Here is a 17,528-nt window from a genome sequence, read left to right on the forward strand (position 1 = left end):
AATTATTGCACCAGATGGACCTTGCAAAAGGTAACATCTCTTGTTTTTTTCTTCTCCATGTTAGGCCCACTAAGACCTACCGTTTCATATAGTCGTGTGACCACGATAATATTGAGACAAGTTTGCTATTGCGATAACACAATAATATTGTTTCATCCTAATTATAACCAAACACAGACCAGAATGTAACCTTGGGCCAGACGCGTGCGCCCGGTAAAATTGTCTATGCATGTTTAGTCAAGGTGTTGGAGTTGAGACATAGTCGGCTGTGTTTGAGCGAACTTATTAACTTTGAAATGAACTTTTTCAACAGTATTTGCCTGCTGGAGGGGCTTTTTGTATCCTTTATGAAGGCCTATTTTTCCAACCTTGTTGAAACGTAATTTTATGTAAAACACTTTAATAAATTAACCAAAATCTCAACTTGAATAATTATATTGGGAACTTATTATCCCTTTAGCCATAAAATTATACTTCAGAGTTTCTCTTTATTTCTGACCTTGCTGTTGACCTCATTCAGTATTTACAGACGGAAGTTTTAAAGGAAATGAGCAAAAGAAGCTACATGATGACTGTTTTTAAAACTCATTAATTGGATAAACTGGACTTTAGGGTAAAAAACTTAAAACCTTTCGATTTTAAATTGTCAACAAAAGTACAGTATTTATTACATAACCATGGTTTGATCAAAGACCCAATTCCTAAGAGAAGTAGATTTGGATTACGTTTTTGTCTGTTATTATGTTATCAAATCTGTATTGTCATAAATTGAAATGCGAAGTGACTTTATCTCTACTGTTTTATTGTGACAGGGTGGAAAGAAAAGAACGGGCTCGTTTGAAGACAGTAAAATTCAACGCAAAGCCCGGTAGCTTGGACTCTAAAGGGGTAAGTGCTGAGTTTGTTGAGTGATGGTTTGGTCAGTGCCAGCCCCTTAAATTCCGCTCGCCCTACTTTTCTCTTTGAGGAAAACACAAGCACAGTTTAGTGACAGTTCATCACTTGCTTCACTCTCTTTCTCTCCACTCTGTCTGGTTTAGTTTCTGCCGCGTCTTGTCATCACCAATTTATTTTCCCATTTCAAGTTTTGCTGGTGGGCCCAGTCATTCAGTCAGTCAGAATCCAAGTGTGTGTGTGAGAGAGAGAGACGCTTCTGCCGCAGTGTGACAGCTCTGTGAGCTCTCAGCTTCAGTACTGCGGTAAGACAAACCCCAACAGGCAGCTTATACAAAACCAGCAGCACTTACATGCATCTTAGAAGTTTTTCCTAATGGTTTTAAGGGGGAACGTAAGGTCGCCTGTAACATTTATCCCGTGCGTTGAACAGCGTAAGTGAATAAAGTTAAAGAATGTTGCATGTATTTTTAGATCGCCGCACGTCCGCAGCACCGTTGAGAATTTTTTGCCTTATGAGTCCCGCTGGTATCCATAGCAACATCACAGCCAACCCTGCAAATTTTCGCTTCGTTTTTGTCTCTTTTGAAGATGGTGGGAGAGGGTACGGGGGGGGGGTATGGGTGCTGGCACTGATGGATGACTTGAGGTTTTTGTTGTGTGGTTGTGTGTCGGTGTTAAAATGCGCCAGAATGTTTGTATTCATTTTCAGCGTGGATTAAATGGTATTGGTCAGGAGCATATGTGTTTATGTTTACATGTGTGTGTGTTTAAATTAGAGAGGGTTAGCGCTATACATGTTATGAAAATGCCCTTTCGTATGATCAGGGGTAGACATACTGTATAAACATGGCTCTTTCATTCATACACTGCTGATATAGTTAAACAAAACACAACTTTATGCACAATTTTCATCGTATTGATAAACATTTAAAGGTGAGTCCTGTGAGCATGTGTCTGGGTCATATTTCAACTCTTTGTTTAGATAAATATAAGATTATATTTTGCATACAGGAAATGAAATCACCTGTTTTTAGGCGTATGATTTTTGCATTTTCACTTCTGAGATTTTTATTTTTTTATTGCATTACAGTGATGAGAATTGTATGCAGTTGTGTTAAAGTTTTATGTACATTTTTTCACAATGCAAAATTCTGACAAAGTAATCCAACAGCAATATAAAAAAGACTGACCGCATGACCGCAAAACTGTGATCAAAATCCAGGTTATCACATAAAAATTTGTTTTTTTAACTTTACCTTAAAAATGCATGTACAATTGTTGTATTGCTTAAAAGTAAATATGAACTTGTTTTCTTTGCAGTATTTGAGGTGTGAAAAAAAACAGAGCATCTTCTGTTTTTCCTGTTGTAATCTACACTCCAAATAAATGCAAATATAAATAATATTTGTATCTAAAATTTGAAATATTGTGTTTACAGAATAAAAAGTAAGTCATCATTTTACCTAGACAAATTCCTATAAGTTAAATTAAGAAAAACTGATTTTTATATAATTATACATTTCTTTCATTGAATTTAGACTTTTTTAGGTTAAATATGACCTGGACAGGTTTCACTAGCCTATAATACATATTTCATTTACCAGAAAGAATGTCTTTCATTCCAGTCAGTTTATTGAGCTCAGGTTCCCAGAAAATCACTTTCAGAATCATACCAGTCACATTTCTGTTCCCTCTTTTAACTTATAGTCCCATTTTACAGCCATTTTATAAACAGTTAGCTTTAACAACACAGATTTGGTCCCCTTTAAACAGCATGGCCTCATATCAGGGCTCACCTGCATGCTTTGTGTTTTAATATCCATCAGTATTTGTTTTAAAGTCCAACTTGCCTTTGCATGGCACTAAACCAGCTTCAGTTGGCGTCCGTTTATCATTATTTACCCCCCTTGTATGTTCGTTCCAATTGATCATGTTTTGATTTAAATACATTTGAGTTTGTCTGAGAAAAGCTCAGGTGACGTGGTGTCACCGACAGCAGGGTTTCGATCAGCCTTCCCTTTAAAAACAAAGAAACCTATTCAGCACCATCCAGTACCAGCCAAAAACGAAATTAATCAGAACGGCTAAACATATTTAAAACGAGCGAATCACGAATTTGATTCAGATGCCAATTGAGCGATCCTGCCAATAAAAACAAAATAAGACGAACAGATTGTATGTTTGGTCATTTGGCTGTTTTCTGGCTGCTGTCCCTGACGCCCGGTCCCCGGTCGCTGTGTTGTTTTGTCAGCATGATCGTGACTGCGTTTAGATCCCTTTGTTTGCTCCATGCTCTTTCTCTGCACAGTCATTCAGTGAAAAACGTAGAAAGAACTTCATCTTTTCACGCAAGTTCCCTTTCTACAAGAACAAGGATGCCGTCGAACAAGAGGAGAGCGACTCGGAACGTAAGTAGCCACAAACGCATGTGCACTCACACACGTAGGCGCACGCTCACACAGACACGCATCCTCGGGGTGGGTAGACGCTCAGGTGTGTTTAGGTAGCTTCAGGAAGTCCATGTGTTTCGTCTCTGTTCTACATCCTCCTTCTGCTGGCTATACAACCCACCCACCACCAACCTTACTGTCTCTTTCTCCCTCTCTCTCCCTACTATTCTCTTTCCTCCTCTCTCTCTTTCTCTGCCCCCTTGCCTCTCTGATCGGCTGTGTGGTGTAGGACATCTCTGGAATAGGGGAGGACGGGTATGGAGCAAAGACGCTGAGTAAGTGTTAAGGATTAGACCCAATACCCTTCTTCCAAGCACACGTTATATTTCAGTTCAGGTTTGTCGCTTTCTGTTACTGTACGTCTGTGAAGAAGAGGTCTGTCTGCATGTCACAATTCAAACGTTTTTGTTGACGGCCCTTTACGTTTTTGTTAGGTTTTCGTCTTGGATATAGTGTTGCATGAATATAACATGTGCGAGGATAGTTTGTCACCCGAGATTGAAAAATAATTGTTTAGTGTGTATGTCAAGAGTTTGTGGTGTCATCTGTTGTTTTAATATTATGGGTTAAGATATTTAGCACAGAAAAATGTTTCATATTATGTGCCTGTCCACAGATTGTATTTCTACGTTTTTATAAACAAATCCAATAAACGGTACTTAAAATGGACATCCATAAAGGCGACAGGTGTCTATGTGCCGTATTTGCAGTGTTTAGAGACATGGTGTCTTTGTTTTTGTATGCACATTAACAGCATTAAGCCAAAACATGTAGTTTTACATTCACTGAATAAGATCATTTTAATGTTATTTTAATGTATTTGTATGATTGTATTATTAATTGTATTTCTATAATTCATATATTGCGGGAAGAGCATGTTGTTTACAGAAAACACATGTATATATAAGTAACAATAGATCATTCAGAATAGAGAATATTTCCTTTTGGGTTAAGCAGATTTATTTTTGGCATCCTCAATACTTTCGCTCTAATTAAATCTTCGGTGTCTAATTTATTTTCATGCATGAAACTCAAGTCTAATTCTGTCCAATATAACCAACTTAGTCTGCCAGTTTATGTCGAGCCTCTGATAGTCATCTTCAACACTCAAAAAGTAGGACGTGCTGCTTCAAGAGACTATTACAGAGAAATGTGATAACTTCAGGTCAGTTTACCGGAGAACGTTGAGACAGAACGTTGAGCTTTCAGGTTTTGTAGTCTTGTTAACTGTGGCAGGTTTAAAGTTGACTGTCTGGATAATCTTGACACTTGTATCTCTGTGTTTGGACACATTTGGTTTCGTCATATTATTGTCACATTGCATGAGGCTCTTCTGGACGGCCATAAAGTGCCATTATTAACATAATGAAAGATGACATGCTTGTTTTTCTTAGTCCGGTAAACGGATTTGTCACCGGATTTGTTAACTAGCTTGTTAATGCATTTATGATTAATGCCGTCATTCATTTATTTGAGGATAAGTTTTATCCATCGAACTTAAAACTTCAAGCTTAATAAACAAAACATTTTATCCTCCAACGATAGAAAAGAAAACATCCTTTTGATAAGTTCTACAAAAAAGCATCATCCCCCGGTTTTTAAAAATGAGCAAAGGTTGTTTACAGAAATGCTGGTACAATGGAAGTCATTGGGGCATTGCAGGTGAATAAACAAGGCCCAAAAAATGATTATTCTCAAGATTAGTGGGCTTGTTATTGATATTTGCAAAGTCCTTTATTTAAATTTCTTACTCATTTGCTTTTACTGTCATTTTTGCACCCTTAGCATCACCAAATGGAATTACAAATAATTTCCTTTCTTTATCATTGATCGACCAAATATTGTTTATATTCCTTAGGTAGTCTACATTCATTTTGCATTAAAAAAATCAACTGTTCTGTAGAAGCTAGTTCTGCGTCGGAGTCAAAGATAACTGTCAAGTCTCAGAGTTTATGAAGTGAGATCTGTCCCCACCATAAACCTGAGGCGTCAATCAAACCCACATTACCTTGCTTTATACCCTCCGAGATGTCTTTTCAATAGAGCTTGGTAATCGACATCACGCCAAATGTTGCACCATTTTAGGAGGATGGCTGCTAGTTTTTATTGTTTGATAAGGAAATTATAACTATTGTAGGCCGGTCGTGTTGTGTTAAAAACTGCAATAGCATTACGCAGAGTCGTTCAGGAAAAGCCCATGGTTCTTTCACTTTCGATTTCACCATATATCAAACCAAAAAAGTAACGGTACTTATCAAAACAATAATAGCAGTGGACTATGATCCTCCCAAGATGGCGGCGCCACTGCAACATGCAACATAGGGCGTGACGTCAGCTTCACATTGTCTATAGAATTAGAAATGACTTCACATAGTGTATTTGATGTGTTTGGGACTGGCTTTAACAGACATAGTCATCCATTCTGTTCATTGCAGTAGCTATAACACAGTAAAGGTCATCTACAGTATCACATCCACTGCATCTAAATTGCTCCAGGTATGAGACGTCCACTACACAAAAACTGATTCATGCATGATTCATTCTGGAGTTTAATGTTACCTCTGCCAACAAGAAAAATGCTACCCCGGCTCAAAATAGCATAGGGTTGGGTTTGAATCGATGGATAATAGCCGTATCGTGTTCCTGCGCCAGCATGCCTCTATTCGTCCCTGAGCTAAAAATAACCTCCTCCGGCTCTCCACGTCCCCGAGCGTGCAGACCACCCCAGAACTAGCGTCACTTTGGACCAACGTTCCCATAATTGGACTTTTATATCCGATTAGAATCGGTGCTGTCTGCAAGTTCACTCTCATTTGTGATTTTATTGCCTTTCTGTTGTCCATCAACGTTCCAATGCGACATCCCTTTAATCTCCCAAATGAGGGCTAACTTAATATTGCAGCTGTTTTCCCCCATCCACTCTTTTAAACAAATGTCCTCGTCGACAAGCACGTAATGCCGTTACAGGCACGGTAACTCATTTACACTTACAAACTGCGTTTTGAGAGCAGAGACCTTGGTGAAGGGCGAGCAAACATGGCCCTCTCGGTCGGCGGGAGAGAGCTGAGCCCCATCACAGCAGCTCGACTCACTCAGTGTGTTTCTCTGTTCTGTTGCCAGGAAGTCAAGAGGAAGTCATCCTCTCATACGAACCCGTCATTAGACAAGAAAGTAAGTGCCTCTCCATTATCTCATACGCTGGGTGTGAATTGATGATGAGTGTCGTTCTCAGAAGTTTAGAGATCACAGGAATTGTTTGTGAGTGTTTTTCTTCTGTTTAATAGTCAGTTACGCCAGACCGGTTATAATCTTAGGACCCATGAAGGACAGGGTCAACGATGACCTCATCTCCGAGTTCCCGGACAAGTTTGGGTCTTGCGTTCCACGTGAGTAACACTCTGTTTATTAGATTACAAGAACAACTAGTCCTCAGTGGATGCTACATTTATTAGTTGTTATTTTTCCTAATATGCACAAATGGACCTAAGGCTGACTCAAACCAAACACCAGAGCAATAAAACAATTATTCTCACTTATGCCAGCATGGGTTTTAAATGGTGTGTTAGAAAGACATGTGGCTATGGTGGATTGTAATTATATTCAGTAGTCTTAAGGGTTTTTAAGTCTTTATGCTGATAGCTGTGCTGGTGAAGGTCCACAGAGATGAGCCGGTAAGTTTAGTGGTTTGACCGTCTGTTGTAATCTGTCCTTCAGGAGCTCTGTGGGCTTCCTGATGCTCATTTCATTGTGCCGTGACTCAATCTAATCACTTCAAGGTTTGCTCATGCTGTCGCAATATCCAATCATGATATTATCACGAAGACCAGTTAATCTTACAGTTGGGTTTGTTTGGTTTATTATGAATCACACTCAAAATACCATTGTGACTTTTAAAGTCCTGGTGAATGGAATTTGCGATTGTTTTTACTTCCCTATTGAATTAGAAAAAGAGTGGGCTTGGCCTTTGTCTTTCTCTGCGATTTGATTGGAAGTATTAAAACAGCCGTTGCATTTTGAAACGGAACTGGCAACAGACTGACAGTTGAAGGGGAGGAGTTAACGGATGCTCCGCCCAAGACGTCCAACATACGTCATTTAAAGTCCCCGTGAACCGGAAGTTGCAATCGTTTTTACTTCCCTATTCGGACACATTTCAGAGTGAACTGCGAATTAGTTTTAAATAAGTGTAAAAACAGAAGTGAAATGAAACTGGCAGCAGACTGACAGGTGAAGGGGAGGAGTTAACGGTCTAATTTATGTCATTTAAGATGGAGAGTCACAATTCAGTAAAATCTTCAGATTTTAACTGAAGATCATGAGCGTACATTAATTTTTTAAAGAAAATGACCCACATTGATAAGCTATTTACTTTAATCCCTTCAATATTTCATGAAAAAAAGGAATTGTCATTTTTAATTTCACTGGGACTTTAAAATGTATAGTCATAGCAGGACAGAAGTGCATTTTCAGATTATGAGTGCACAACAATTTTAAAAAGAAAATGACCCACATTGATCAACTATTTACAATAAACGCTACAATATTTCATGAGAAAATAGCCATTGTAAACTTTAATTTCACTGAGACTTTAAGGCAAAGTTTGAAGTGGGTGGTGAAAGTTTACGATATTACAATATGTGTAGAAAGAATACAATATCAATAGTTGTGGTTTTAACATAACGGTTATTGTTAATACCGGTATGTTGTGAACAATCTCTGGGTCCCTTCATTAGTGATTTTTTAGAAATTAATATCCAAAAGTTATACATGTTGGAGCAAACCTTGGATGATGTAAGGTTCTTCCATTATTTTCATCCATCCAACCATCCATCCCCATGTGTAAGGTGGTGGTGGGCCTTACATAATCCATTTATTAAAATGTCCTTTTTTTTTTTTTTTACCTACAAACTATAACGTGTTTGCAATGATGTGAAAGACTAAACAAAACACAATTTTGTGATATAATGTGCTATTCAATTTTTTGGCAAATCCTTGATAAAGTGTCTATATCCCTGGTGTCTATTTTTTGTCCTGCCATCTAGAATGAATGAAATGTGTTCATTCAGCCTATTGTTGCTATGGTTACCTTCTCGGGCAGACATGATTTCTGTCTTCGTAGCAGCAGCAGAAAATAAGTACCCTAACTTTTGTTTTCAATGACGGATAATAAACATGTACTTCAAAAGGTTTTAAAGCCACATGTCACACCCTTAAAGAAATGACAAAGCTTGGCTTTCCTTCAGATGTATATCAACGCCTCTCATTCCTTCCATCTTTAATTTATTTGTTCATTGTTTGCGTTTCAGTTTTAATTTAACCATCTTGTGTTTATTTTCATCATTTTAAAAAGCGGCTTACAGTTCAGGGCCCGAAGGTAAGTGACAGTATTAGTCTGCAATGAACGAGATATGACATGTTATAGCATCAGTCCATACCTGTTAGATACAGTTCATGTAGTCTGTAGACGTCTCCACAATCCTTCTTAGATCTCAGATGCTGTACTGTACATCGCCCCAGTTAAAGTACAGTAGAAGCCTCTGACTATGTTTCCATGTAAACTTCCATTACTCTGGATGTTTCAGTGTCTTGAAATCCCATAATTTTAATACCTGGACTATTTTAACCAATCTCAGATACAACCAGACCCAAGCGGGATTATGAAGTGGACAGCAGAGATTATCACTTCGTGACCTCACGAGAGCAGATGGAGAAAGACATCCAAGAGCACAAGTTCATCGAGGCCGGACAGTACAACGACAATCTGTACGGAACCAGCGTCATGTCTGTGAAATACGTGGCTGAGAGGGTCAGTGGTCAAACATGGTTGTTCACTAGCTCCCACTGATTTGATTCCCAGTCAATTATTATTGTCGGATTGCAAGAATGTATGCTAGTGTTTTTGCCTTTCTAGGGGAAGCACTGCATACTTGACGTGTCTGGAAATGCCATAAAACGGCTACAAGTAGCACATCTCTACCCCATTGCTATCTTCATAAAGCCTAGATCCATTGAGACTTTAATGTAAGTCTACACACATGCGTCGAATCTCAATCCGGATTCAATACTGAATTCAGTGCGAATGGAGATCTGACGGATATTTAACCTGTTTTGTTTTAGGGAGATGAATAAGAGGTTGACGGAGGAGCAAGCCAAAAAGACATACGACCGGGCCCTGAAACTGGAACAGGAGTTTGCCGAATACTTCACAGGTAAGTGGAAAGTGAAGTTGCTAATCTATCCGGAGGACCTCAGCGACGCCTATATGCTCGGAGGCTGGTCTCATTTACATATTGAGATAGCCTGCTGCATATGCATTACCTCGGAGGCCGACCGCTGAAGCCTGTTACATCCATCATGTCTGACAGCAGAACCACTAAGTTGATTTGGTCCCCTGAGTGAAAGGCGGAAACTTGCTGTTGAAATATGTATTAGCGTGACCCTCGACAGTCTGTATGGAATGAATATGAAATACCGCTCGACAAGATAATGATTTATTTGGGGACATTATGAACCAGCGTTGATATGCTATTGTTTTAGGTTTGATTTTGGAGCGCTTCTTAAGCAGACTGTTGCTTTACATAATGCAGCATACTTTAATATAAGAAGAATCTTTCTTAATAAGTGTTTTAAGAGACGCTGCATTGTTCTGTAAAGAATACAAAGATCCTGCCTGTTAGTGAGTAAGTCTGTTGCTGGGTAAAAGCCACATGTCTTATGGCTAATGATCCATTAAACTCGAAAAAATTATCATTATGAAACTGTCACCAGGGTTTTGTACCTCTTGTGGGGCAAAGCAATGCAAAATTTGCCGTCAATCTATTAATATCTCCCTCTTTGTCTCTTTTGTCTTCAGCGCTCGTTCAAGGGGAAACACTAGAGGACGTTTATAACCAGTGTAAGATGGTGATAGAGGAACAGTCCGGACCTTACATCTGGATTCCCTCTAAAGAAAAACTATAAAAATCACCTTGCCCCTGGCAGGGACCTTGGACTGCAAAAAAACAACATAGGAGTAATTTGTAACATAATATAAATTATTATTATTATGGCAATGTTTATTGTTAAATCTTACGGTAATTTTATTTGTTCGTTTGTTTGTTTGTTTTGTTACGTTGCTTTTTTCACTTTCAATATGAATGTTCCTGAATGTACACCACAAAGTGTTAGAAGCATTTTTGGTCTTAACTAAAGAAGTCGATTCTCTGTTTGTATATTTATTGGTTAGCGTTTAAACGGATTAGCTCTTTAAACAATCTTTTGTATGAAAGGACCAGATTATCTACAACCATCACCTCCAAAACGAAAACAAAACGGTATTGATATCAACCTTCATCATTTCCACCCAATAAGTTCATAAGGTTTCCCAGCTTCATTTTATTAACTCAGCATCTATGCACTCCTGTGGCTAACATGTGCTGGTTGTGGTATATTTTGTATTATGTTCTTTTTTTGTACAGATATCTGCTTTATTTGTTGTTTTATGTACATTTCCAACGGACCCTTGGGGGTCTTGATTTAGAATAAATGGTGAAAGGGATTCAAGTAGCTATAGGAAATGACACTATATTTTGCTATTTATATTGAAAGAGGACACAACAGCTCAGAAAATATTTATAAAGATGATATATAACTTTGTCTAAAAAGAATCATTTTGGAAAAGAGATTTAACTGGTTTGTCATGAGTGTTGCGTCGCTGTTGTGTTGCTTAGGATAGAGATTCGTGAGAAGGTTGAGAAGTAATGCGTGCATGAGCAAAAACGTCCCACTCCTTTTCTGCACAATAAGATTCTAAACAAGCTTCTTAAAGGAGTGGTTCACCCAAAAATAAAATTTCTGTCATTGTTTACTCACCTTCTTGTCATTTTAGACCTGTATGACTTTCTTTCTTTTACAAAACACAAAAGAAGATATATTGAAGAATGTGACCAAAATCAGTCCCTATTGACCTCTATTGCAAGTTACCAATGAAAGTGAATGGGTGCCAGTTAAAAACATTACTCAAAATGTCTTCTTTTGTGTTCTGCAGAAGAAAAAAAGTCAAAGAGGTTTGAAATGACAAGAGGTTGAGGGAATAATGACAGAATTTTCAGTTTTGGTTGAACAACTTTAAATTCCTGAAACTTACACAACTTTATAATTGGTTGCAGATTCAACACTTGAAATTGAGTGTTTTACCTTTTTAAAGTCTGGAAAACAGGAAAGAGCTTGAACTTTGTGAATTCATTCTTGAGCGGTGCCCAGCTGTTCTGTTTTTGAGACAGAAGTACTCGTACTCCCTCAAGAACTCTTCCAAGTGTTTACAGTACCTCAACTACAGCTCAAAGAGAAGAGGGGGGACTGAGTCTGCAAAATAGTTAAGTACATGTACTATAATGATCTTTCTATATCATTTGGTCCTTATTTTCGGCATGCTTTTGAAAATGAACTTGGCTTCCTGCCCACACATTTGCATCGCATACATGTAGTTTGTGTCGTTTCCATGTGTAGTTGAGAGACACACCTGTCCTTCTGCATTAATAGAAAAGTTCTCGAAACTACAGATGCCAAAAGCCATTAACTCTGATTACCTATAAAAAAATGTGGGGGAATTTGTTGCAATATTTATTGGAGATGTTACAGAGCGGTTGTGTGGCAAGAGTCTTTTGACCTACTGGTCGCCACTTGCCTTAAAAAGGGGAAGAGACTTTTATGGCCAGATAGACATTTTTTACGCTTTCTTGAAGACTGAGCACTTTTGTACATTTGGGAAATTATTCACAGATTGTGTTCAACCAGATGGTTAACACAGAGGGGGAATTTCAGAAGAAGGAGGAAACTGGATATCACAGTGAGCTCTTCATAGTATAATATGAAATTTCTTGGAATAACAAAAGATGATGTGTATATTATGAAAAAAAGTGACTATCAGAATATATTCATGATTCGGTCATTTAAAGTTTGTTTCGTTCTTTTACACACATAGACATTGTCTTTCCTTTGATGTGATTGTTATATCATCTGTAGCATATCATTTTATAAAATGTAGTTGGGAATACTCACGGCGGATTGTGAACGCAACGCACGCAATTTGGGGTGCCCTTCAGTCGAATTATTAACATTAAAATCTACCTTAGTTTTATTATTTGAGTTAATCTGTAAATCTGCATTGAGTGGCCCAAAAACTGGTGCAGTGACTTAAACAAAAGAAAATCTAAACCCTGCGGATTGTATGCACTTCTAAAAGGCTTGCTGGAGCCTTCTGGTGCTCATAGCGTGATTTAGTCCATTAATTCCAAGTGAATGTTCAGCCTAGTCGAACGCGGCTGAATTGGGTTGTTTTTGTCTCAGGGTTGCCAAATAGGGCTTTATCACAGATATAAACCTTTTGGATCTGATTATCACACAAATCTCCGGTGTTTTATTCCTGACAACTACATCGCATCTTTGCCTTTGTTTTGGAGTTTTTCTGTGATCTGTTCATCCCGAAAATGAGGATGCTAATTATGTTCCATGTTATTTATTTATTTTTCATGAATCCCCAGATGACGGTGTGCAATTTTGTATATAATTGTCTGTTTGCACTTATGTAGTGGAAAAGGAGGAGATCTTGAATAACACTGTCCCCAAACTGCTCTGTTTATACGTCACTGGAAATTAAAGTTAAATTATGAAACACTCACATGTTTGTAGATATGTTTCTGAGCATTTGATTGGTGAAAAGATTTCAAGCACACTTTACTAAGGTGACACTCACGTGTCTGTTAAATGGAAGTAGTTTTATTTTCATCTTATTGCGTACTAAGGGAAAACAATACTTTGCATCATGTAGCAAACTGTACTCCTGGTTGCTTTGAGCAGTCCTAATAAATTGCTTAAGCAGCTGACATCCATCTCTACAAATGTAAAGAACTGGTAAAAAACTTGCACATACATTCTTGATATGTTTTGAGTCTGTTTTAAACTGCTCTGAACTGTCTTCAGTACAGAAAGTATAGAACATCTTAAATATCAAAGTGTGACTTTTTAAGTGTTTCTTATGAACAGCAAGTGGCAAGTTCAAGAGAGGAAACGCATTGGTGGCTTTGCTGCCATCTAGTGGTTGAGGAAGATATCTAATATTAATAATAACAACTTTAGATTTAACTTAATAATAATTTTCCATTACCTGATCATATCCAAGGTAAATGTCAACAACCCCTGTGAAGTATCTTGCAAAGTGAGATTGTATTATATACCAGAAGACCAAAAAATAAATTAAAGGATATATCTTTCTATTGAGCTTTTAACTCGAGAAATGCTGTGATCATAGAGTTGAACTTATGAATGTAATCAGTTGAACCTAATGTTGAACATCATCTTTTAAGATGACGTTTTAATGTTTGAATCATATCTTATTAATGTATTTACAGCATACAGTTTGAGGAAATAAGTCTTTATTAATATGCAGTAATAAAACAGAAGTATAGTATTAGCAAGGTTGTAATGTATTTAAAGACATGCAGTGTTACACATCATTAAGATATGGAAAATCTATACACTGTTAAGTATCATTACTTACACAACACGACTGTTGACACATCAACTTGGAAAAAATAAATCTTTGAAAAAACATGTCAGAAAACCGGTTATGCATTACAAAGTCTAGCCTATCTGCACATGTAATGATTCTCACTCAGATGTTCTGTCCATTTAGAAAGATTAAAAACATCCGTCAAAGTCACTTCACTGACATGTAGTCTTGCCTTTTAACAGCAATTAAACTGTCCCTGACTTCTTGACAAGTCATTTCATTGATGTACAGGACCTTCAACAAAGGTTGACATGCAGGACAAACCACCGTTTGCTCTCCCAATTACCCTGAATGACATAAGTCATTTATCTAATGTGTATAATATTCATCAATGGGTTGCAGTGACGATGCCTATTAAATGTGACTTTAAAAGCCAAAGTGTTTTTATGACATTATCACAAGACCACAGTACCATGACGTACACAGGAAGCAGCAAATTCAAGAGGAAACACAATGGTTCTTATGCGGTCACTTAGCGGTCAAGTATGATATCTTAAACAAAGTTTTACATTTATTTTGCTCAGTTTTAAATTAGTTGTTGATGTTCTTGGTTGCATCAGACACGAATCAATGAATATTCATCTTATCAGCTGTTATTCCTCCGCAGTGATACACCTCAGTGCCAGGTACTTCCTAAAACAGAAATAGTAAAGTGGACATATGCTATTATTTATATTAATTTAAGTAACAATTCTAAAATAATTACAAATTAATAATAATTATTATTATTAAATGAATGAATAATTCATTAATTGCAATAGCTTGTCTCTTTATGACCTTTGTCAATTAGGCCTACCTGATAAATTCCAAGACTAATGTCAACATCCTCTGTGAAGAATATTGTACATGTGAGATTGTATTAGAACATAATTCATAGCATATTGTTATTTTTTGGACTGTTGGCTAATAATTACATACCTTCTGTAGTTCTGTTATTTACTCTTCTGTGACCTACAACACAATTCACAACATCGCACAATGCATTTACTAACTATGTACATGATAGATTAAGCAGTAATTGTCATAGATATAAAGAATATGTAGACTAAAGAGTTTTTACCTCTTGTATTCCTGTCTTGTTTTCCTCTGTGAACTTGACCTGAAAACATTTAAAACTGAACTGTAGAGATTATATGATACTAAGATGTATAAAACAAAAGTCTAAATGAATGTGATTTTCGAATAATGAAAATGACCTATTTGTCAGTTATGATGATCAATAACCATAATGTGATCTCTGCATTTAACCCATCCAGTGAGTGGTGAACACAGGCTCTGCAAGTTGTGAAAACACACACCTGGAGCAGTGGGTAGCTATCACTGAAGTGCCCGGAGAGCAAACGGCAGTTAGGTGCCTTGCTCAAGGCCACATCAGTCGTTGCAGTGATAGCTGCTGGCACTGAGAATCGAGCCAGTGACCTTCTGTCTACGAGTCCGACTCTCTAAAGTCTAGGCCTCACAAATTCATAACTTAATTGTGTAAGAAGTCAATCTTACTGTGACAATATTTGTTTATGCCATAGAACACAATAACACACAGTCCCAAAATGCCTATGAATGCGAGTCCTCTCCAAAGTAAAGTCTGGATAGCCTGATGTTGTTTGCTGTTAGCATCATGTTCTTGGTAAAATGTTGTGTTTTCACCTTGACAGAAAAACAGAGGAGAACTTTGCATAACACTTTTCCTCTGCACAATCTTGATATCGATGCAACTTTTCCTGAAATAATCTCTATTTATAGCACATTCTGTAAATGCTGGGTTGTTTATTTGGATAAAATATGAACATTAAGTTTTGTTCCTGGTCTTTTAAATACAATACGACACTCACCGTATGTGAAAACTTCCTCACTGGTAATGTGCGTTTGTGTTTCTGATTTTCCAATTGAATTTGTTGCCACACAACTGTATTTTCCATCATCTGAACTGGTTATATGGCTGATGTGTAGAGTCTGGTTGTTTTCACTGAATGAGTGTCTGTTGTCCCTTTGAATTGGAGAATCTTCTCTCTTCCACATTATATTGGTATGCGTTCCGCGCACTTTACACGTGAGAGACACAAATGTGTTGTTGACACTCCAGGAGACAACAATTCCTGTTGCATTTAATGGGTCTTAAAGTAAAATGCGTTATAAACAAGATGAATAAACAGCAATGAGAACAAAATTAATGAACAGCAAGAAGATCAATGAGGAAATTACCAAGGAATTATATTTTTGACTTACGTAAAATATTTAATACAAATTTGAAGCTTTTTGTGGAAGAATTATTTGTAATAATAGTTTCCTTGAATACTCCTTCAACCTGCGCTGTCACATTCTCCAAAATGAGGCTGTTATTGTTTAAATCGAAATGAGCTTTACCACAGCATTGGCTGTAAACTATTTGTGAACTGTTTTGTTTAAGAAATTTAAGACAAAGACATGTTTTGTTCAGATTTTTCAGATGGGTCCATTCCACTTCATTCAAGGAATCAACAGTTTGCTGACCAAGTTTTTCTCCTCTCAGCTCAACTCGATTGTATAAACCCGTCTGGACTGTGACTGCCAACAGATCTCTTGCTGTGAAATCAAATGTTTATCTCATTATACAAGAAAAACATAAATATTTAAACATTGAAAACTGTGTAAACACGATATGTACATTATATCCACCTATTTCAAATCATTTTCTGATCTTAGTAACAAATGCATTAATAGTTAAAAGAACACAAAAAGCAAATGAAAAATGATCAACCACACTCACCAAAACCAGCGAAAAGAAACAGCCATAGATAAATGTTACTTCCAGGCATTGTGACTCAAGACTGTATTTTTGTTCTTATCCAACTAAATAAAATTTTACCATCATTGGTTATTATTAATAAAACCAAAAGCACCATAAAAGCATCTATGGTCTACTTATGATGCACTCCACTCGTACTCTAACAATTTAAACTGTTGCCCCAGAATCAATAACCACTTCAAACCATAATAGGGAAACATTTTATAAAAGGGGCAGGACAGAGGTGAGGGGAGGCCTATTCATATTCTTATTAAGATCATCTCAATATTAATATACAGCTGCGGAAAAGAGACCATTTCAGTGACAGATTTTACTAATTTAATTAATTTACATTTTATAGGTATGTGTTTAGGTAGTTAGTTTGTTGCATTCTGTGAACTACTAACAACATGTTTATCAAATTTAAAGTAAAAATATAGTTTCTATTTGCATTTATTTGCAGGAAATTAAAAAACTTCATATTCACTACTAAGCTATACCACACTTATATTTGTATGCTTTCAGGAAACGTTCAAAACCTTCAAAAATATATATATATATTGTGTGTCTTGTCATGCTGTCAGTCTTCCACATTGATGTTTGATTTAGTTAAAATGCAATAGACACTGGACTGGCCACAATTGTTAGAAAGCTTGTGTTGGGATATTGAATTGTATCAGTATGACAGAGGTCTAGAAGTTAAATGGCGAATATATTTGTTAATATGTTGCAAAAGCAACAAGAGGTGGACATATAAGCCGACACATGTAATTATTTATTTGACGTAAATAAGTCTTTATTAAACATATTTAAAACCCTGCAAATATATTTGCTTTTAAGACATGTGTTGTTACTTCATATAACCAAAGAT

General features: G+C 36.9%; 2 protein-coding genes across 24 annotated transcripts in view; one reads left to right on the plus strand and one right to left on the minus strand.

Annotated features, from left to right (window-relative positions):
* dlg2 (discs, large homolog 2 (Drosophila)) overlaps window positions 1–13,005 on the plus strand; it is a 192,135-nt gene extending 179,130 nt beyond the window's left edge. For 17 of the 23 annotated variants that reach the window (XM_056735915.1, XM_056735917.1, XM_056735916.1 and 14 more), the window contains 8 exons: window positions 813–888; window positions 3,206–3,305; window positions 6,468–6,518; window positions 6,632–6,733; window positions 8,981–9,153; window positions 9,259–9,368; window positions 9,465–9,556; window positions 10,201–13,005. In XM_056735915.1, coding sequence (XP_056591893.1) covers window positions 813–888; window positions 3,206–3,305; window positions 6,468–6,518; window positions 6,632–6,733; window positions 8,981–9,153; window positions 9,259–9,368; window positions 9,465–9,556; window positions 10,201–10,307 — 811 coding nt within the window. In that variant the 3' untranslated portion in view covers window positions 10,308–13,005. Of the gene's footprint in view, window positions 1–812; window positions 889–3,205; window positions 3,306–3,576; window positions 3,623–6,467; window positions 6,519–6,631; window positions 6,734–8,980; window positions 9,154–9,258; window positions 9,369–9,464; window positions 9,557–10,200 lie in introns of those variants that run through there. The other 6 variants (XM_056735918.1, XM_056735921.1, XM_056735927.1 and 3 more) reach the window with 2 other exon arrangements.
* Window positions 13,006–13,754: 749 nt separating this feature from the next.
* Window positions 13,755–16,285, minus strand: LOC130412054 (neural cell adhesion molecule 1-like). Its single transcript, XM_056737163.1, has 7 exons — window positions 16,120–16,285; window positions 15,726–16,007; window positions 15,394–15,540; window positions 14,957–14,995; window positions 14,815–14,847; window positions 14,693–14,724; window positions 13,755–14,529 (listed from the first exon to the last, which is right to left on the minus strand). Exons 2-7 carry the CDS (start codon window positions 15,910–15,912, stop codon window positions 14,464–14,466), a joined length of 504 nt encoding a protein of 167 aa, XP_056593141.1. The 5' UTR covers window positions 15,913–16,007; window positions 16,120–16,285; the 3' UTR covers window positions 13,755–14,463.
* Between the last annotated feature and the right edge of the window lie 1,243 nt (window positions 16,286–17,528).

The sequence above is a fragment of the Triplophysa dalaica genome, chromosome 22 (assembly GCF_015846415.1).
Source record: "Triplophysa dalaica isolate WHDGS20190420 chromosome 22, ASM1584641v1, whole genome shotgun sequence".
Classification (NCBI taxonomy): Eukaryota; Metazoa; Chordata; class Actinopteri; order Cypriniformes; family Nemacheilidae; genus Triplophysa; species Triplophysa dalaica.

Excerpts from the sequence above, each read along its gene's own strand:
- LOC130412054 (XM_056737163.1), bottom strand. The coding sequence starts at position 15,912 with ATGTGGAAGAGAGAAGATTCTCCAATTCAAAGGGACAACAGACACTCA. Across the intron at positions 14,725-14,814 it reads AAATAACAGAACTACAGAAG|AGGATGTTGACATTAGTCTT; the intron begins GTATGTAATTAT and ends TATTCTTCACAG. Across the intron at positions 14,530-14,692 it reads TTAGTCTTGGAATTTATCAG|GAAGTACCTGGCACTGAGGT; the intron begins GTAGGCCTAATT and ends TTTCTGTTTTAG.